The following is a 21989-nucleotide window of genomic DNA, read 5'->3' on the forward strand; positions in this document are numbered from 1 at the left end:
TTTTTTGTTGGGGGAGGGGAAAAGGAGAGGAAAGGTCTTTATTCTGCCGTCTGAAAACTGTGAATCAAGTTCAAGCTTTTGTAAGGCTCAATTAACATACTCTCCAGGTTTGGTTAGATCTCCCTAGCCAAGATGAGTCGCTGCATTGCATTTGTCGTACTGATTTCCTCAGCTCTCTTCTCCAGTACCCCCATCCTTCCTCTTCTTCTGCCCCTAACCCCTTAAATTACTGACTGTCCTGTATTTTCAACCTGCTAGTTGACCAATGGCCCACTGAACATTTCAGCTTGGTTGTTTCATAGGCATCTCAAACCAAGCAAAGCCAAAATAAGATTCTTGATTTCTCCTATTCTCCTCTAAATCCACCCCCTCCCGGCCTTCCCTTTCTTAGGAGGCACCATCGCCAGAAGAAAGCTCCTGTAGAAACAAAAACCAGGTTCTTCTTTGTTTAAAGCCCTTTGGTAGCTTCCCGCAAGGACAAGCAGTGCCTCCCCGTGACCCACACAACCCTGCGTGATGTGGCCCCCTGCTTGCTTCTCCAGACACGTCTCCTGCAGCTCTCCCTGCGTCCGCTTCCCTCCAGCCCTTCTGTGCTCATTTTTAACCTCCTGAAGATTTCCTTCCAACTCGAAGCCTTCGCACTTGCTGTTCCCTCTGCCTGGAAGGCGTTGCCTCTACGTTGTTATCAGAGCCGGGCTCCTTCTCACCCTGCAGCTCTCTGCTCAGAAGCCGTGGACATGCCTTTCGTGATGACCCCGTATAAAGTGGTACTCCTCCACACCAGTCGTATTGGGCTGATAGATAATTCTCGTCTCCATAGTCCTTTAACCTGCTGTATACTTCAAGTTGTGTATTTGACTAGTTTTTCGCTGTCACTAGGGTTATACTAAGAAACTTGTGCATTGGGTTCACTGTTACAGTCTCAGCCCCCTGTACCGTGCCCGGCACATAGTAGGCACTTTAATAAGTAGTCATTGGATTCATGAATAGATTGCTGGGGGCTCAAAGCTGGAAGTGACTTAGGACAAACCTGATGTCGCTTCTGGAGACCTAGGGATTTCAGCATGTTTAAATCCTTAATACAACAACCATCTTTGTGCCGCTACATTACTCCTAGCCCCTGGGTTACCGGAGTGTACAGAACAGACACGAGTCCCTGCCATCAGGCACTTTACCTTCTAGAGTTCAAAGTTCTAAGGATATGGAGGACAGCAAGGAGATGGGGGGTTTCGGCCGTTCTTCTGGCAGACTTTATTCTCTCACTGAGTCCCTGATGTGTGGCTCCGTCGGCTTCTTGCTTTCTCACCCCGCTGGGAACCCCATCAAGGTGGCTCCAAGCACACCTGTGGCTCCTCTTCCTCCTGTTTTTTCTTTTTTTTCTTTTTTAATTAATTAATTTATCTTTGGCTGTGTTGGGTCTTCGTTGCTGCACGTGGGCTTTCTCTAGGTGTGGTGAGCGGGGGCCACTCTTCGTTGCGGTGTGCGGGCTTCTCATTGCAGTGGCTTCTGTTGTTGCGGAGCATGGGCTCTAGGCATGCGGGCTTCGGTAGTTGTGGCACGTGGGCTCAGTAGTTGTGGCTCGTGGGCTCTAGAGTGCACGCTCAGTAGTTGTGGTGCACGGGCTCAGTTGCTCCATGGCATGTGGGATCTTCTCGGACCAGGGCACGAACCCATGTCCCCTGCATCGGCAGGCAGATTCTTAAGCACTGTGCCACCAGATAATCCCCTCCTGTCTTTTCCTAACCAAGCACCACAAGTCCTAAGGTCATGGTTAATGCAGCTGCTAAGCAATTGAGTGTTCTCCCTTCAACCAAGTTCTGGAATGCTCTTTATTTATTTATTTACTTTTATAAATTTATTTATTTATTTAATTTTCGGCTGCATTGGGTCTTCGTTGCTGCATGTGGGCTTTCTCTGGTTGCAGCGAGCGGGGGCTACTCTTTGTTGCGGTGTCTGGGCTCTAGGCTCGCGGGCTTCAGTAGTTGTGGCTCACAGCCTCAGTAGTTGTGGCTCGCAGGCTCAGTAGTTATGGCGCACGGGCTTAGTTGCTCCGCAGCATGTGGGATCTTCCCGGACCAGGACTCGAACCCATGTCCCCTGCATTGGCAGGCGGATTCTTAACCACTGTGCCACCAGGGAAGTCCCTGGAATGCTCTTTAAACCATGGAAAATCAGCTATGGCCTGTTTTCAGCCCACGTGCCCTTTAACACTTAACCCAGCCCCTCCATTCCGCTCACTTCTCCTTTGCTAGCCCAGTGTGGCATCTGCTGAAGCTTAGGAATATTCCAAAGTAATTTTTTGAAAGCTTAATTTAGTTTATTTTTTAAAAGCCTTGAAAAATCACTTGTCACATAAGAGATCTTTGTGGCATTTCTTTGGGGCAAAATCAAAGCACAGTGTGTGTGTGTACATGCACATATATATACACACATACATACTTCCCCCAAATAGGTACAATTCTTCCACCAGATTCCCTATATTTGTGCATTTCTATACTTAGCACAGTATTGGGATCCAGCAGAACTTTAACTTTGTCCTGCTGTGCCATCCAAACAGCAAAGGGCAATGTAGAGCCGCTGAAGTACAAAATTTCAGAAGGTTACTTTAACATCATATTTGAATTGCTTAATCTAATTTTCACTTTGAATCAGTTGCTAAGCAACTGGGAAGACAGGACAAAATCAGCAAGGCTAATTTGGTTCTGTTACTAGTATGTTAGCATCTCATATTTACATAGACAGTTGGTTGTAAAAACGCTTAATCCAGTACAATGCTGTTTTGCCCAAGAAAAATAGTTGTTGTGGAAGTTACAGCAAGGCTTTGGTTGGATTGACAGTGCTTCAATTCACACTCTCATCTTAGGTCAATGGAAAGCTATCTGAAATTTGAGCCTGTTTGTAGTCCATTGGTTTGTTAAGTGGGTTATACCCACTGACAATACCATCAACAGTTGTAAAATGGTACTTTCCATTGCATGTTAATCCCTTGGCATTATAGATCCAGCCGGATCCTTAAATCAACTTAAGTCAAGTTATGGGTGGGATGGGGTGGGATGGTAATGCATACCAGTTAGCCATCATCATATGAATTGTGCTGGAGGGAAAAATAATAGTTTTTCTCAATGTCTTCTTATTGATGAAAATTGAAATTATTAACCTCATTTAATCCATAAAAAGTTGTGTACCAGATATTAATACCAGTGACTTAAGTGTTTTGAATGGTTTTTTGGTGTTAAGTCTTGTGATTATCAAGGAAGTCACCCTGGTCCTGCGCAAGTGGCACCTTCTGTCTTGTGTCAAAGATAGGACATTTAACACTGGCTGGTAGTCTCATGGTTGTGTGTGATTGTTCTCAGGGTGAATGGAGAGTTCACATATATCAAAGCGGTAGAAAAACTGTGTCTTTCAGTGACGTCATGAAGTTGCCACTGATACAGTAAATAACAATGACCTGTGAGTTTCATTAGAGATGAAACTTTTATCTTTTAAACCAGTTTCCTGCCATGTCCTTTGTTCTCTAAAGACCTGGATAGCGTCTTTCATGCGCACTAACAATTACTTTCAGTAGATGGATTACATTCTTGATAAAGATGGATATCAGTGATCTTATATTTGTCTGGTAGCTGCTTGTGACTAGGTAGAAATATTTAGTGAAGAAGGAGGTTATTGAAATGGGAAAGTACCTTTTTTTCTGCAGTTAATTGATTAAAAATTATTTTCTGAACAGTGTCAAGTATTAGTATGCATTGTACTTCGTAAAAGTTCATTGATTCCAACTGAATTAGAGGAAAGACTTAGTATCTGTGTCCTTGACAGTAAATGAATATTTTTTACTTTGAGATAGTTATTTGGCTAAGACAAAAACAGTATTTAGCTGTTCAGTGTCCTTTCAGGGAATGTCTCAGTGAACAGATATGAATAAGTGTACAGTTAGTAGATTAAGTTTTTTATAAAAGCTTGCTCTGATCTACTTTCAGGGTGCAGTTTTCCCAAATCTGGGTGTTCATTCCAAATTTATTAATTTTACTCTACAGATACCATTTGAAAGTCCTGTATGTCAAAAGGTAAAATTTTCAGAGAGTGAGTATCAATTCTAGTGTTAGTTGTTTTTTTTTTTTTTGCGGTACGCGGGCCTCTCACTGTTGTGGCCTCTCCCGTTGCGGAGCACAGGCTCTGGAAGCGCAGGCTCAGCGGCCATGGCTCACGGGCCCAGCCGCTCCGCGGCATGTGAGATCTTCCCAGACCGGGGCATGAACCCGTGTCTGCTGCATCAGCACGCGGACTCTCAACCACTGCGCCACCAGGGAAGCCCTAGTGTTAGTTTTTTAGAGCGGTTATTTGTAAACTCTTTCCATGGCATATCCCTATCAAAAAAATTTGACAAAAATACCCCTAAACTCTGTGTGTGTGTGTGTGTGTTTAAAAGTTATATACATGTGTCACTGTACTAATAGATTGTATACATTATAAAAGCAAGCAGGAAAATATGTTGATGAAAAAGATTAAGATTAAACAATAATGTGTCCTCTTAATCATGATTAGCATATTATCATGAATATCTTAAGGCACATGGGTGCTTTCAGGGCAACGTTCATCATTAGAGACAACATTTTAAGTGTTTTTTAAAACAGTTTTTAATATCTGGGTGACTTTTTTTTTCACATCTCGTTAGATCATCATCATTTTTCCTTTTTCTTGTTTGTGGGGTTTGCATTACTCCTCTCTTCGGTGTTTTGATTTCATTGCAGACATCTTTTGAAGCCACTAGTCCATTTTGTGAGTTAGTTCTACTACATAAAACAATGTAAAAAGTCATGACCCCAGGCATTCCTAAACAGAAGCACATCACCATGCACTGAGAGAGAGGGAGAAGACACAGGATGTCTCTGCAAGTTCATTTATTTTCTTCCTGCTCTCCAGAGAGTCATCTGGTAAACAACACTCAAGAGACCATTGCCCAAGGAGGTGTCTCCAAATAAGCTTCTGTTGTTGTTGTTTTTTTTAATGTAGTCAAATTGAAGTGAGTTGGATTTATATCCAGAAATGTTTGTAGGTACTATTGCATACAGTGAGACTACTGCCCTTAAAGTTGTCCATCATAAAGGAAAGGAGATAACTCTGGGGCAGCATTGAGAGCTCTGAATTTGGAGTCTGAGCCCCAGCTCTGCCCCTAACTGGCTGTGTGACAATGGACATTTGACTTAACTTTCTAGAAGTTTCATTTTCCTCATTTCTAACCTCACCTAATGGTGGTGAGAATTAAAGGTCAGAGGAGAGGTTTGTAAAAGGGCCCTGTAACTTACCATTTACACTTTCATGTAATTTATAATGCGTTATAGAAATAAAAGGGGAAAGTTTTTTTCGTAGGTTGAGTGTATATGCGTCCTCAGTAACAGTTTTCACTTGTTTGTTTCACTTCTAGATTGCCTCTTTAAACTATGTCCCATGAATCGCTACTCCGCCCAGAAGCAGTTCTGGAAAGCTGCTAAGCCAGGAGCCAACAGCACGACAGACGCAGTACTACTTAACAAACTACACGTACGTATGGGGATGGCGCTCCATGGCGAGGTCTCGTGAGCGGCCGTGTGGGTTGTGTCTGAGTGGAATGGGTCGGGAAGATGAGTTTTGCGGTCCTCTAGCTCTGGATACCAGCTTTCATACAGTCTTTGATAAAGGGCTAAAAGGGAGCTGACCCTAAGGAAAGGTGGGTCGTAGTCATCCTGAGATGTCTTGAGAGTTTCTTTTTTCTCAGCCATGCCCTTTCTGGGATGGCTTTAGGTACGGTACTGGTTATGAGCACAGGGTCAGGAAGCCAACTGCCTAGATTAGAATGCTAGCTTCACCACTCACTAACTGGACATCTTGGGTGAGTTACTTAGCCATTTTGTGCCTCTTGTTACCTCATCTGTAAAATGGGAATGGTAATAATATACACATCAAGAGGTTGTTGTGAGGATTACATGAAACATAAAAAGCACATGAACAATGCCTGGCATGTGATAAGTGCTCAGAAAATTTTAGCTTTTATCATTGTATTTATCTTGTCTATTACTTGGCATATAAAAGAGATGCTCATTCTACTGCTGATGTGCTCTGTGACCATAAGCAAATTTTTGAGCCTTTCTGAGCCTGTTTTTCCATCTGTCAAATGATGCTATAATTCTTCTAGTGTCGAGATGATATAATTCTTCTGTGAGGCTAATCTGTGTGGAATTTCTTTGAGATGTGGCGAAGAAAGACATGACATATATCCAGGGTGGTATTGAAATTGCAGACCGTTCCCCATCTCCCTGTTCTGCTTTATTTTTCTCCACATCACTTATCGTGATCATTCTAATTTATTTATCAGCTCTCTACCCCCACTAGAATGTAAAGTACTCAAAGGCAGAAGTTTGTGTCAGGTTTGCTCGTTGCTGTCTCCCTCTTGCCCACAACATGTGGTAGGCGCTCAAATATTTACTAACTTAATTTTAAAAAAAAAGCTGTTTCTTGAGACTCAGTGATGGCAGCCGAGGATGTGGGGTATCTGTGAGCACATGGGGCTCACGCTTGCTCTCTTTGTGACTAATAAATGACAGAGTCACAGCCAGCTGCACTGGGTAAGGTAGGGCCCATGGAAGGGACTCCTTTATTCAGCACATACTATATTAGACAGGGGTGAGGGGCTCCAGGCATGATGAGAAGACCAGGTTCCTAACCTCCATGAGCTGATCCTCCAGTGTGAAGACACACAGGCACTCATGGCCCTTAAAATGAAATGCAGACTTTGTGCCTGCTGGACGCTGCTTTCCCTCTGAGGCTTCTGAACCAGCTAGACTTGCTCTGTGTCCTTTCGTTTTATTTTTTTGAGCACCACAGACTCCTAACAGTCTCACGAGCTTAGCGCTTGCAATTTGTCCTGTTGAGAACAGTCTTCTCCTGACTTTGCCTAAGCTAAGACCTCTGCCTCCTTCATCTCTCAGTTTAAGTCATCTCAGTGAGGTCTCTCCCCATCTCCTTATCTAAGCCATGTGTTCCTTGCTTTCCTCCGTCATAGCACCCTGTTTATATCTTTCTCTGCACTGATCAAAGTCTGCAGTTATATTTAAAAGTTCCCTTAATTAGCATCTGTCACTCAGTAGAGTGACGACACCACAAGATGAGGAGCAGTGCCTGTCTTGTTCACCACTGTATCCCCAGTGCATTGTAGTAGTGTCTGGCACATAGTAGGTGCTCAAGAAATAGTTCTTGAATGAATGAGTGAGCACTGTGCTAGGTGATGGTGATAAAACTGTGACAGCATCGTAACCCTCTGGGAGCTTAATAGCTAATTAAGAGTAAAGAGGTAGTGACACGACTGTAGCAAGTTCTATTATAGGGCAAACCACTGAGGCTGTGGGAGCACCTAGAAGGGGCAGTCAAATCCGCTTTTGAGTTTAAGGATGGGTGATATGGTAGTCAGGGAGGGCTTTCTGGAGGAAGAGGAGGTGACAGGTAAGCCTCAGAGTGAGGCATCCTGTGGGAGTAAGAGGGTAGGAGAGAAAAAGAAAACAACAGAAGCAAAGAGATTGCTTTGAAGGCTTCTGGGATTGCATCATTATTTTAATGGTTTTAGGGCAGATATTCTCAACCTCAGCAGACCCATTGCTCCCTCTGAATAGCAAATATTATGTAACTATAAATATAAATAGGAAATAAAATCTGTAAATAATATAATCTCCCAAGATATCAAAGTTTTGAAACTGAATTATAAAGGCAAAATAAAGGGAAAGTAATAAATTTTATAATTGCACAGTCACTCTAGAGGACGTAAGGAAATAAATGCTTTTACCTATTTCTATAGACCCCGTGAATGAGGCAGCTGAAGACTGTGGCCGATGTAGGTCTATAGTACTGGTGACCCAAAAAGCATGTTTTCCATAATGTGTTCCAAAATGGTCAGCCGCTCTTGGTAATGTTACTAAGAATGCAAGGTACACGCTTCTCTTTATTAAATAACACCCTCAGTTTTGGAAAAGGTGTTAATAATATTATTAATTGAACCATGCAGATCCATGCTTTGTGTTCATGTGTAAAGTGGAGTTAAGGGTTTGGCTCAGAAGTTGCAGCTTTTTAAGCCGTGTGACTGTCCACCGGAATACCAAATTGTGTGGGAGGAACGATGCTTCTTCCTTGCACAGGACTGTGCTATACATTTCAGGGCATCCAGCATCCCTGGCTCTTGTCCGTGAAGTATGAGTAGCGATCCCCTCCTTCCCCAATCACTGTGAGGATCCAGGACGCCCCCGAAGTCTGTACTGGGAGCATGGGAATCGAGTTAAATGGGTAGGAAAGGTTGCTCAATTCTGCACGTCTCTTGGGAGAGCCATTTAGCACGTACGCCTGTGGGGTCATCTTGGTGGAAGGAGTGTGGCCTTAGCAGTCCTGCGGCCCCTTTTCTCGGATGAAATTGATTCTGTCCACTGAGGTATTCTTAGTCCGTCTCAAACCCTTTCTTCTCCTACGCGCTTTACAGCTGTAGTTGTAAATTCAGATTCCTCATGGCCAAGCAGGAAGCCAGTTGGAACCAAGAGGCCTTGGTGGGCTGGGTTGTTAAGGGGCGTGTGCCTGTGTGCGGGTCTGGGGGGCAGCTCCGCTCCCCTGCCATTGCTGCGTGGGAAGGTGGGCCAGGAACTGCCGCCGCATCTTCTGCTTCTTCAAGAGAAGCTAAAATCCGTGCTTTGATGTGTCATCTCTCAGTTTTTAAAAAATGTTGGCAGCTACTTCCCTTAAAGTTTAAAACGGAACACTCAACACCAGTACAGGAATGGCTCAGCAGGATGACGTCCTCTGGCCAACTGTTCTCAGCCTGTGATACGTGTGTTGTTTCATCAGCAGTTCCTTTTCCCGCCCCTTCCCACAAATGAACCATGAAAAAGCCACAGAGTTGAAAAAGGCGATCCTAAAGGTGACCAAGAACTTTGAACTCCTTACTAAAATAAACAGTAAATTCTCTCTTTCATGCTGTTTCTGTTTTAAATAAATTTTAAAAGGAAACCAGCACTGTCTCCTGGTTCAGGATCCCTGACATGACTTGCAGGTCTTGGCTGTTAACTTTGTGCAGTTCCTGCTTTCCTGCTTGGCTGGACCTTTCTTTCCCCCTCTTGTGTCTGAAAGTCATGCACATGTTCTAGTGCCGTCATTAAAATGTTGTATTTTGGGCAGCCGCTTGCCTTTGGGGGCGGACGGCCAGTCTCCAGTGGGTTTTCATTTTTATTTTTGTCAGCTACTGTGGAGCACCCCAATCAAAGGTCAGATTATTTTAAATTAATGCCATTTAAGGAATTAGTCGTCTAGACCAGTTGACTTCCTTTTGACTAGGATAAGCAACATGCCACCAACTCCCTGAAGGACAATGACATCTAGTGGCTGGTTGCTATGTGTGTCTGTTCGTTCTGAGAGAATAACTGGGTTCTAACTCCCCTGGTCGTGATTTCCCAAGACTCTTGGCAGAATGAGGTTCCACCATCTGCAAATCACATAATTTGTTCTACAGCCCTCGACTGCCGTTTCCTGACAGCATTTTTACCTGTTACCTTGAAACAGCACCTACATTGTTTTGGTTCTGAGAAATGGTCCATTACCTTAAGCCATAGCTTCTACAAGCTAGGAGGAACCAGAGGAGTGAGGAGTCTTTATTGTCATCTGAAGCCTGGGTCCTGCCTTGCTTGTTTTCAGAAGCCTTAATATTTATGTTAGATACTTCAGAGCTTGTTGACCTTAAATAAGGTTCCCCATTGTTCCAGTGACGTCTCTGTAGTAATTTAATAATGGTTTCTCCATTTCTGAAATAAAATAACAGGTGACTGTGATGGGGTTGACCTTGATGTTGCTTAGGGAACATTGTAATGTCTGTGGTGATTCATGGTGGTAGAGACCATAGCATAGAGCGTGATTTCTCCCTTAGAAATTCAGAACTGTCCGCAGCCCATTGTGTAAGGGAAAAGAGCAAGAGGTACTTAAATTATTGGGATTTTTAAATATTGAAAAGATAACACATTTAAGATGGCTTTTTAAAAATCTAGGCTTCTTGCCACAGAGGTACGATGAAGGTGTTTCTGAAGTGAGTATTGTAGGAAGAAGTGAGCTCCAAAGTATACATGAGTAAGAAAAGGGAAAAAAAGAATGATCTCTAAACCTTAATCCTCAAAGATAATCTTGGTGTGTGCCCCAGTCTCCCATCCCCTATTTTATTCCTTTATCTCTATATTTTAAAGTATTAAAGGGGGCATGCCATCTCACTTTCTTCCTTTTTTTTTTTTTGGCGGTGCCACGCGGCATGTGAGATCTTAGTTCCCTGGCCAGGGATTGAACCCATGCCCCTTGCACTGGAAGCGTGGAGTCTGAACCACTGGGCCGCCAGGGAAGTCCTTCTCTTTCTTTCACCTGCTTTTTTTCCCACTTAATATGTCATGAATAAATAGGTACCTCTGTATTTTTAATGGCTACTTGATTACTCCATGATATAGCAGTACTGTAATTTTAGACAGCCAATCCCTATGGGGGGAGGAGGTATTTAGGATTCTGACAGTTTTTGCCATTCCCCCCAAAAATAAATGATGGTTATGGCCTTGTGCACATGCCAGATTATCTTAGAGAAACTCCCAGAAATGGGATTGCTAAATCAAAGTTATGCACGTTGAACAACTTTTTGGTAGATATTGCTGGATTATTCTTCAGAAAGGTTATACAAATTCACTGTCTTTTTTTTTTTTTTGCGGTACTCGGGCCTCTCACTGCTGTGGCCCCTCCCGTTGTGGAGCACAAGCTCCGGACGCGCAGGCTCAGCGGCCATGGCTCACGGGCCCAGCCGCTCCGCGGCATGTGAGATCTTCCGGGACCGGGGCACGAACCCGTGTCCCCTGCATCGGCAGGCAGACTCTCAACCACTGCGCCACCAGGGAAGCCCCAAATTCACTGTCCTACAGTGTGGGCTCCTCTTTAGAATATACTTGAGGGATTTAATAGACCAGATTTAATTTTTTCAAGGGTGAAAGCAGCCTTGATCAGTGGGCCCAGGTATTGTCTGCACTGTCCTTCCTTTTTTTAAATTTTATTTTTTTAAATTAATTTTTTATTGGAGTATAGTTGATTTAAAATGTGTTAGTTTTACTTCCTTTTTAATCAACCTTTTGAACTAAAAATCATGATGAATTTTCTTTTTTCTGAAAGCCCAATTATATGTCAGTTATATCAGTAAAACTGAGGGAAGGGAACAAATTTGGTTTTGTGGAGGAGTTATCTAAAGACTGATTTGTGAACTCAAATGAACACATATATAGTATTTGTACACTTAGTAAAAAGTGAAGTGAGTGGGAGAGTTTTCTCCTTAAACAAAGAGTGCGTATAGGAAAAGTGAATTCTTAGAATGGTCTGTAAGCTTAATGCATGGAATGTTTGTTTAGTAGTTATATGTAGGCTTGGTCATCATTAAACCTTTTAATGGAGTTTTCAGATGTGATATTTGATATTCTTAGATATTTATTCTCCAGTTGTGTATTTTCTGTTCTAATTTTATCTTTTGTATGTTTGTACACGAATGACCTTTAATCTTTAGAGCTGCTGGTGTTTAATTAGTCTTAACTATGAAATATGTGTCTTCTTGGTGACTAATCTGACCTTTCCTTTTAGATATGCCAGTGACCACTGGATTACCACTTGTGTACTTAGTCTGAGCGTAGGTAGGAACTTAATATTTTAGATGAATATTTCTTAGATTGAAGCCACTGGAAATTCTTGAGAGTAAGAGGAATACCCATGAGAATTTTCCCTCTTAAACAGGAGCCCTTATATCATTTAAGTTCAAGAAACACTACTTTATAATTTTCTCAAGGTGAATCCTTTTGGTGTGGTGTTTCGAGCAGAGAACATTTGTATTTGTTTGTTGGAAAATGTTGTTTTATTTTACTGAATTCCTTGATTCCCCCCGCTTTGACATTTTTTTGCTTTCTCAACTTTCCTGTCCTTATTAGCTGAGAACTGCTTAGCAGAAAGAATAAGTGGCTCTCTGCAAAGTATAAACCTGCCTTCCAAGTGGATTCAGTCCAGTGTGTTTTTTTTTTTTAAAACTACCTGCAGAACCTGTGGGTACTGTAGAGCTCTTTGGATAGGGTACAGCTCAGGCATGAAAATAGGGAGAACGGAGGTGGGAGGAGGGGATGGGAAGGTGTTTATGGAGGGGAAGAGAGAGTTGGGGAGAGCCATGCCTAGGGCGGTTTGGATGCCAAGGATTGCCATGGTGTCTGCGCTGGTATTATTTCTGGATGTGTCTCGAACCCAGTGGATATTACCTTTTTGTAACTGAGAATAGCAGACTGGTAACTAATTCCGAAACAGAAAGAGGGAAGCCTCTGAATAGACCATTGTTTTAAAGGATTGAGACATATGCTGCAAACTTGCAGTCAGCCACACAAACTTAGGCAAATCCTTACCCTCCTATAAATGTGGTTTCTTTTTAGTTTAGGGTTGCTTCCTGCAGCTTATTTTTCTCAAAAGATGTTCCTTCCTAAAAATACCTATACTCCAGGTAGAGGTGGAGCGAATGCTGAATTAGAAGGAAACTGAAAGATTCTTCACCCACCCACCTTAGTTCACCTTTTGAAATTTTCATTAGAACGTTTCTTAGTTACATAAACTTGTGTATAACATTGGTTAAAATTTATTGAATGCCTATTTTGTGTCTGGTATGCATTTTCTGTAATGTCTATGATTAGGGAGAAAAAAGGCTTGTATTGTCCTCATTTTGTGGATGAGAATGCTGAATGAGGCTTGGTGAGATTAAACGACCTGGCCAAGATGGTAAAGCTGGTCTGTGGTGGAACCAAGACCAAGTCCAGAAGGGTTGTGTGGAAACGCGGACGTGCTCCCTGGGAAAGAAGCCCATTAACCCACTGGCATCTGGTCGCATCTTGCCTCAAGGCAAGGGGAGACTCTACGAAGAGAACGTTGGAAGCAATTCCGAAGTACATCATTGGTCATCATCATGCTTCTGTCACCCATCAGATTAGATGCCGTATTTCTTCCGTTATTTTTCTTTTGTTTTACTTAGTCTGGGTTTGGGAATCAGAGATTGGAACGGCAGTTTAATTGCCTAGGATGAAACTAGTTCCCCTTGAGTGTGGTTATAATATGCTAACAGACTTGCAGAGCTACACAGGTGAACGAAGGAAAAATGACTGTGCGGGTTGGTGGCCTTGGCAAACTGTTATGGGAACCCTCTATTTGGTTTTACCATGTTCCCTGGCCTGCCAGAGCTGCACTAGTAATATCTCCAGCCTCATTTGTGAATGTGTAAATCTGGAGTTAACCCAAATATGGGTTTGAGGATTATCTCTTACTTACTTAATAGATGTGTAATTTTTAAAAAATGACATTATTAAGCAAAATTTCAAATATACACAGTAGTAGAGAAAACAGTGCTCCTTTTGTACCCACTCAACTAGCTATGCAGTGTCGACCAAACTTTTTCATCTCTCTGTTTCTTCTTTATGAAATTGAGATAATGATCTTCTCCTCAGGGAACTACTGTGAAAACTAAATAAATTATAATTGGTATGTAACAATAATAACTAACACTCCATGAATGCCACAATGATGAGATACCGTGCTGTGTGATTCCTGTGAGGTGAAGGTACTATTTTTATTTTCATTTTACAAAAGAGGAAACTGAGGATTGCAAAGATGTTAACTAACACATTCCAGGTCACAAAACCAGTATTTAAATGCTGTTTTATTTTACTCCAAAGCTATAAAGAAGACCTGTACAAATCATAAAAGGGCTATACAAATTCCCTTCCAACCCTACCCTATTTTCTTTAAAAATACATAAGCTTGTGACTTAGTCTCACCCTAACCAGATGTCCATGAATTCCTTAAAAAATGAATACATGTTTGAAAAACCAAGAAGGCCAGCAAACAAGGCATAGTGGGTTGGTTTCTTGAACCCCTTGCTCATTGCACTTAGCCTCAGAGTGTACTTAGGTATTTGCTTATTTTTGTGGTTCTTGTATGAACTGGCTATATTGCTTTTGCCTTGCGGCAGAGAAATATATAACCCATTGTTTCCTCTTTGTGACCAATCTTCCTCCTCTATGTACAGCATGCCGCAGACTTGGAAAAGAAGCAGAATGAGACAGAAAACAGGAAATTGCTGGGGACCGTGATCCAGTATGGCAATGTAATCCAGGTGGGTCAAAGCCGCTGTTCTGTCGTGGAGCTGAAGCTTTACAAAGAGTGAATCGAAAAACAAGCACACGAAACCCGGTTTGGACAGATAGGACTCTGTGGACACAGCCAGTTTATTGCAAAAGGTCTAGCATTTCTTGTGATGTGGGCTGGACTCTTGGGCTTTTAGTTGGTTCTCTCTCAGTGCAAGGGTCCACTTCTCTCCCCTGTACTGTTAATTTAAAATCTGTCCACAGTTTTTAGATGGGAGGCTCCCTGTCTGAAGAGGAGCCTGGCTGTTGCGCTTTTGCGTAACTTGCATTGCTTGAAAGTTCTTCATGTTTGGTAAAAGTTGGTTCAAGAGCTGGTCACCAGAAGTAAGAAGAGCAATTCTGTACCTTCAGGTAGAATATTTGATGATAGGTCTCATGTCTTACCTCACGGGTTGTGAGGTTTACTTGTTTATATCTGGTACCTTCAAATTTGACAGGATAAAACACCATTTAAGAAACAGCTACAGCAGGTTTTGCTAAAAAAAAAAAAAAAAAAATCCACCTAGGTCTATCCTTGCAGAAAACTGTGTGAAGAAGTCCAGTGCCAAATGTGGCTTTTTTTAAAACCATTTTTAAAAATTGAAGTATAGTTACCTTACAGTGTTGTGTTAGTTTCAGGTATATAGCAAAGTGGTTCGGTTATACATATGTGCATATATCGATTCTTTTCCAGATATTTTGCATTATAGGTTATTACAAGATATTGAATATAGTTCCCTGTGCTATACCGTAGGTCCTTGTTGTTCATCTATTTTATATATAGAATAGTGTGTATACGTTAATCCCAAACTCCTCATTTGTCTCTCTTTACTAATACTAATATTAACTTTACAAATGACAAAGGAGTTCCTTCCCACTTTTTTTCCTGGTAGGTATTGGGCAAGAATTCTTGCCATGGTTCAGCTGGCTCACTAGCAGAATGGGAATAATAATGGTATGTGCGGCCTAGGATGATTGAGAGGTACCTGTCACAGAGTGTGCTGTGAATACTTATGACCTAATATTTCTTATTTTCCCAGCCTAGATCTTGAGGATCACCTGTAGGTAATGCCAGGTTATAAGCCAGCTAAGTCCAGCCCTTGGAGAGGTGCATGGAAGATCAGAGGTACTACTCATCAGAGTACCACGGAAGCTTGGGAAGGCATTGCCTTATGTATCATGGCCAGGGGATGTCAGGGACTCACAGATCAGACAAGAAGATTTGTGGGCCTCCTAGGAGTGTTCTAGAAACTGTATCTGTTAACCTGAAAAGGGAGATACTGGCAGTTGGAGGTGGTGTCCCATGCTAGTCTTACCATTTCTCCAGGGATTGGACGGTCTTTCCTATTCCCCACCATCTTCTCTTACAGCCTGTTGAGTTGGGAAGCCTTGGTCAGCTCTTCCTGGTCTAGACTTACTATGAGACGTTTCGCATCTAGATCTTCCATCTTTCCAGCTCCTTCATGTAACCGTTACACAAGAATTAAGAATAGAGTGCTTAGAAATTCAAGGTGGAAATCCATAGCAGCCGTGTTTTTTCCAAGTGAATTGACAGTCCCCTGATGGGGTCACTTATTAAATTGAACTGTTTCTCTTGTTCAGAAGTGCCCTTCCTTAGCTCCTTAACTTCATGTCAGGGCATATTCAGACTGCAGTTCTTTAGTCCCTTTACCTGGGGTTAGACCCCTTGCTGCTAACCAATGGCAGAGTGATGTTCCTAGCTGATGGTGCACTTGACCTGAGCGACACCCATCTTGTCCAGGGCTGTGTTGGGGGGAAAAAAATGTCTTCTCCTCTTCCTTCTACTTCTGCTCCCTTTGGTCCTCCTTCTTTTCTAATCATTCCCTGCCTTAACCACTTCTGTGGTTCTCTAACTTCACAGGTGGCTCAGTGATGGGAGGAGTGTTTGATACATATCTTGTATGACTGAGAGAGAAATGTAGAGATTCGGGGACGTGCTAACACTCACCTTATTCTCTTGGTGGTTTTCAGCTCTTGCATTTGAAAAGTAATAAATACCTAACAGTGAATAAGAGGCTTCCAGCTCTGCTGGAGAAGAATGCCATGAGAGTAACGTTGGACGAGGCTGGCAACGAAGGGTCCTGGTTTTACATTCAGCCATTCTACAAGCTGCGATCCATCGGAGACAGTGTAAGTGCACATGCCCAGCCCAGGGCGTGCTCCGTGCCAGGCCTCCAACCATAACTGTACACTAGAGTCAACTAAGAGAAATTTAAAGTTGGAGCCAGAGGCTTATCCCGTATGAGGAGAAGGAAATCACCATGGAAACCAGTGTTTGGGAAACAGGGAAGTTTGGAGAGCAATGTGACCTAAATACAGTAGCTCTGTTTTTTTCCTACTGGGCTTCTGAAAAAAATCATATGAGGAGCCCATTACTTGAGTAACTTTACCACAAAAGCAGCTATCATGTATGAGTGTCCTGGGGAGTGTCCCTGTCCTTCTAGATCAGTAGTGGAAAAGAAATGGTTCTCTATTGCGGAAATAAAGTTAGGACAGAAGGATGGAAAGGAAGTAGATCAGGGAAGGAGAGTGGATTTTAGGATTATCCTCAGTTGCTCTTGATAACTCTGCAGGCTCTTGCTTCCATTTCAATGACTGTGGTTGGTCCCGAGCTGGCTCCTCTCCTGAGGGGTGATTAAGTTATAAAGCCCCAGAAATCCTTTCCAGGGTGACTTAGAACAGTTCTGATACTTATTAGCTACGTTAGTAAGTCATTATGTGGGCATATACTTAACAGTGACTATGTTTCAATGCTATCAGCTGCATTTCCAACCTCATTAAGATTCTGAAATAGTTGTTTTCCACCAAAAAGAAATATGTATTTAAACAGTGTGAAATCTTGTCAAAAAGCTTAACTTGCCTTCACCTGAAACTGGGTTTTCCCATTTTTTAATATTTAAGTATACAAGCTTTGGGTCGTTTAAATATGTTTCAGTTTATATGTTTGTGTGCATATTAAAGTCTGTACAATATACGTGAAGCCTCTAGTACCTGAGCAGCCCCCTCGCAGCGGGTGTACAGTGCACAGTGATCATCAACTGAGTATAGAAGAGTAAGTCCAGTAAAGCTTAGGTTTCACCTAAAGGGTTGGGTTTTTTGACATATTTAACTTGCATATATTTTGAGTTAGAGAAAATTTAGTTGTATGTGTTCCCCAAATGTATCAAACTGAGAATAGGTGTGTTTTACACCTTAGGAAACCATCCTTTCTATTCTTCTTCCTTCCACTCCCATAATAAAAGACAAGGGTGCTTTGCTCTGAACTTCATGTTTGCAAGTCCTTTGCTTTCCTGTCCTTTAAGCTTACCTGTTTAGCTGTGCCTTAGTTGAGAAAGTAAGATGGACTTGAATACTTGTAGAGTAGTGTCTTTCAAAGGACAGGTATTCATCTACTCATGGGCCAAGAGATCAATTTAGTAGCTTGGGACACTCATTTTAGAAAGTGGAATAGAATAGGCAGTATCAAGCTGTGTTAAACATAATGGGGATAAGATTGTTTGGGGGGGTGACTTTTTTTTTTAGATAAATAGAGATCTCTATATCTTTCTATATATACATGCATATATGTATATACACATATAGCCACATAAACTCTTTATGTATGACTGAGTCATAATAGAAAACGTATTTCTTAATACGACTTTTCAAAAAAGTATAAAAGCCTTTGCTTTAGAAATATAAATTTATAGCTTTATTCTTTCAAAGATAAAGACTTACTTCAGGCAATAATCTGCTTCTACTCCTAAAATTTAGTTAGAGCTTATTTGTACAAGTGCCTTAACTGAAGCTAACGAAGATATGATTTTTTTCTTCCTGCTCTGACTGACTTGGAGATCGCCTTTGGATAATCATTGACAGTTGTGGGCAAAAATTTACCCTTAGGCTTGTGAACATCACCTCTTCCTGGTCAGGGTCAGGCTTTGGGGTTTTAAAATCTTTTTTTAATTTTTATTTTTTTTGAAATTCCATTCTTTATATATTTTAAAATTTTTATTTTATATTGGAGTATAATTGATTAACAATGATGTGTTAGTTACAGGTGTATAGCAAAGTGATTTAGTTATACCCATACAAGTATCCATTCTTTTCCCAGTTCTTTTCCCGTTTAGGTAATGATAGAATATTGAGCTGAGTTAATTGTGCATTTGTGCTGTATCACTCTACTTGCTGGAAGCTGGGCCGCCTTCTATGCAGGCTCTTACAGCTCCTGCCAGAACTAGCCACTGGTCAGTCTGCAGTCCTGACCTGTTTTGTGAAATGCTCTATTGGTCCTTTCCTTTCCAGGTGGTCATAGGTGACAAGGTTGTTCTGAACCCCGTGAATGCTGGCCAGCCCTTACATGCCAGCAGTCATCAGCTGGTGGATAACCCAGGCTGCAACGAGGTAAGGGAAATAAAGTTATGGCTTGTGGGCAGGCATATGCTGCAGGAGCAAACCTTCCTGGGGCCAGAGCATGTGCGTGCTCACAGCGACTTGAGTAGTGACTCGGGGCAGTGTACCCATTCTGCAGGGGAACAAACTGAGAGCCAGGCCTGCCGCATGAGGTTATATAAGCCTGTTCATTGGGTGGGGGCTGATGTCACCTGAGGGCTCAGTTTGCTAAGCTTTGTATCCCTGGGGGATTGTTTTCTAATTTCTTTAAGGAGAGAAGGGCCCCCTTTACCAAGTGTTTTTGGCCAGAGGGGTACCCTTTTCTAATTGGTCTCTCTAAAGAGTGTGTCTTGTGCTAATTCATAAGAAGGGGACACTGCTGGCCATCGGCAGCCCTGTGAGAGTGACATCTTACTTTTGGCAGTACATCTACTTAACTTAATTGGCAATTTTAGGACACAAGGGCAATAACTTGATGGTGACATAAATGTTTGCCTAATGTTTGTTTGGAGGACACAAGCTCTGAAACAGACAGATACGGATTCAAATCCTGAATCTGCCCTTCCCTACCTCTGTGACTGTAGGTTCATTATCCAGTCTCCCTGGGCATCAGTTTTCCTACCTCTGAAATGGGCATGATGGTTATGGCTATTTTTAGGGTGTTGCTGAGGATAAAATATATTAGTGAATGTTAGCCCAGTGCCTGGCATATATTTCGTTTACAAACAATGGCTATATCATTAACATTTTAGGATGTATACGTTGGACTTTTTTTTTTTTTTTTTTTGCCTTTGTAGCTCATCTCATTTTATACATACTTGTTTTCACTGGGCCTTTACGTCTGGCTATAGTACAAGAGACTTGGGGGAAAAAAAAGAAGAAGAAGATATCATTCCAGGGGGGCAGGAAGCTTGGTTCTGTTAGCCGGAGTTGCAGCATACATACTGACTGGTACAAATGAACCATTTATTACCAAAGACTTCTATCAGGCCAACTGAGTTTGCAAGTTCTATGATCTTCATGATGTCAGTCTTTAGGCTTGGAGGGCTGAAGCACAGCCTTGCTTCTTGGGCAGAAATAAGGCATTTGGGCACAGGAAACCACAGTTGTTGAGGGGTATGTGAAATAATAACTAATTTGTTTTCTAGGTCAATTCCGTCAACTGCAATACCAGCTGGAAAATAGTCCTTTTCATGAAATGGAGTGATAACAAAGATGACATATTAAAGGGGGTAAGTTTGATACGTTACAGGCTGGGCAGCACTTGGGTCCTCTTTGGTTCTCTTTTTAAATGCGTTTTCCTTCATTCCTCCGTGTGTTGACTTTTAGGGTGACGTGGTGAGGCTGTTCCACGCCGAGCAGGAGAAGTTTCTCACCTGTGACGAGCACAGGAAGAAGCAGCATGTCTTCCTGAGAACTACCGGCCGGCAGTCAGCCACGTCTGCCACTAGTTCCAAAGCCCTGTGGGAGGTGGAGGTAAGGGATGGGGTGGGGCGGGCAGGGAGAAAGGATTCATGGATTTATAGGAATAAGTCACATCCAGGTACTTACACCCACCTTGTTCCAAAAACAATGGATGACTTGGGATGACTTAGAGAAACAAACACATCACGCCATATCTGAAGGATGCCAGATGTTCCTGTGGAGGAAAAGAATAGCTACCTCGGAAGCCAAGTCCCAACTGAAGTTAGAAATTTCTTTCTCTGGGTCATCTGATCATCTCTTCCTTCTGTGTTTTTTTCTTTCCCTTGCTCAGTTATCTATCACAGCAATATGTAATCAAGTGCCTAACCCATCACAATGTGTAGGTGACTGCACATTGGCGATAGGATGGAAAGATAGTGGATGGTGAAGTATCTACACCTCCAAAGCACAAAGAGGCACATTCCCTGTCCTCTGGATGTGTAGATGAGGGAGGGCAAGGGATCAAGGAAGACTTCCTGAAGGAGGTAGCATCCGAGCTGGTGCTGACGGGATGACCTATATTTCAGACGGAAGGGATGAATGGAGTAAGTCACTTCCTATAAGATACTAACGTGGAATTGGAAATGTGAGGCAACCTTGGGTTAGAACTCAGTAACCTCATTTGATGAGGAACAGAGGATAGTCATGCGAAATAAGACAGAAACTGTTTTAGGAGACCAGATCCTGAAGGGCGATATATCCAGGCTGTAGGGACTTGGAACTTAATTCATAAACGAAAAAAGTATTAGAAATGTCAGAACCCTACGAAGTCACCGTGACTGACTTTAGAACCTTAAAAGCAAGTACCATGTCTTCTTCACTCACAAACTGATTGAAATGAATTAAACGTGTCAACCTTTTGGGGAGAGTTTTTGCAGTATGGACTCACTTAACCCAGAAGTCCACTGTAGACCATCTTCTATATTTTATCGTCTGAGAAGCAACAGCTGTCTAATTTTTGCTCCCCCCCAAAACTGTTGCCTGCCAATTTTCCCTCTGAATACTCTAGGGAAACACTGAACGTCTTCCTTTTTTATTTTCTTCTTGAGGATTTTAGAAACTTAAGTGTCCCTTCCAAATAAAAGAAGGAAGGCAACACCATGTGTTTTATATTTCTGGTCATGATTTAGGGTTTTCATTATATGTCTTCACCTCATTGCCAGTCAGTTTTACATATCGTCATAACTTTTTACACGTGATGTTAGAACCTTACGATAGTATACAGTTGAATCTTGAACAACACGGGTGTTAGGGGCACTGACCCTCCACATGGTTAAAAATCCACGTATAACTAATAGTTAGCCCTCGGTGTTCGTGGTTCCTCTGTATTCGTGGATTCATCCAACCATGTAGCACTGTAGTATTTAATATTGAAAAAAATCCACGTGTAAGTGGACCCTTATAGTTCAAAGTCGTGTTTTTCAAGGGTCAGCTGCACTTCTGTTTCTCCCTTCCTGTCCTTTGTGGTGATATTCTCTTGCATTTTATTCTATATATGCTATATACTCCATAGTGCGTTTTTATTTTTTTTTTTTGCCTTGTTTAAGGAGTCACTTGCATTTTAAAAACATGGAAAAACGAGAGGACAGGAGTCTTTTACCCACATAGTCATCATCTCCAGCTCTTCACTTTTTGGTGTAGATTTCAGTTTTCATCTGGAATCATTTTCCTTCAGCCTAAAGAACTCCCTTATCATTTCTGTAGTGCAAGTCTGCCACTGGCCAATTCTCTCAGCTCTCATTTGAAGACAAGAAAACAACTTTATATTTGTCCGTGAATATCTTTATTTCACCTTCATTTAAAAAGATCAGTTTATTTTTCGTTTTTGAAAATAACAGCCTCATTGAGATACAATTCATATGTCACACAATTCAGAAATGTACAGTGTGTAGTTCTCAGTGGTTTTTAGTTGACCCAAAA

General features: G+C 42.0%; 1 protein-coding gene across 8 annotated transcripts in view; it reads left to right on the top strand.

Moving 5' to 3' along the window:
* The window catches only part of ITPR1 (inositol 1,4,5-trisphosphate receptor type 1), a 319623-nt gene that overhangs the window by 112453 nt on the left and 185181 nt on the right, over positions 1–21989 (top strand). For all 8 annotated transcript variants that reach the window (XM_067755266.1, XM_067755267.1, XM_067755270.1 and 5 more), the window contains 6 exons: positions 5423–5538; positions 14117–14203; positions 16206–16364; positions 18519–18617; positions 19754–19837; positions 19935–20081. In XM_067755266.1, the coding sequence (XP_067611367.1) occupies positions 5423–5538; positions 14117–14203; positions 16206–16364; positions 18519–18617; positions 19754–19837; positions 19935–20081 (692 nt within the window). The remainder of the gene's footprint in view (positions 1–5422; positions 5539–14116; positions 14204–16205; positions 16365–18518; positions 18618–19753; positions 19838–19934; positions 20082–21989) is intronic.

Source organism: Pseudorca crassidens, chromosome 10, assembly GCF_039906515.1.
Source record: "Pseudorca crassidens isolate mPseCra1 chromosome 10, mPseCra1.hap1, whole genome shotgun sequence".
Lineage (NCBI taxonomy): Eukaryota > Metazoa > Chordata > Mammalia > Artiodactyla > Delphinidae > Pseudorca > Pseudorca crassidens.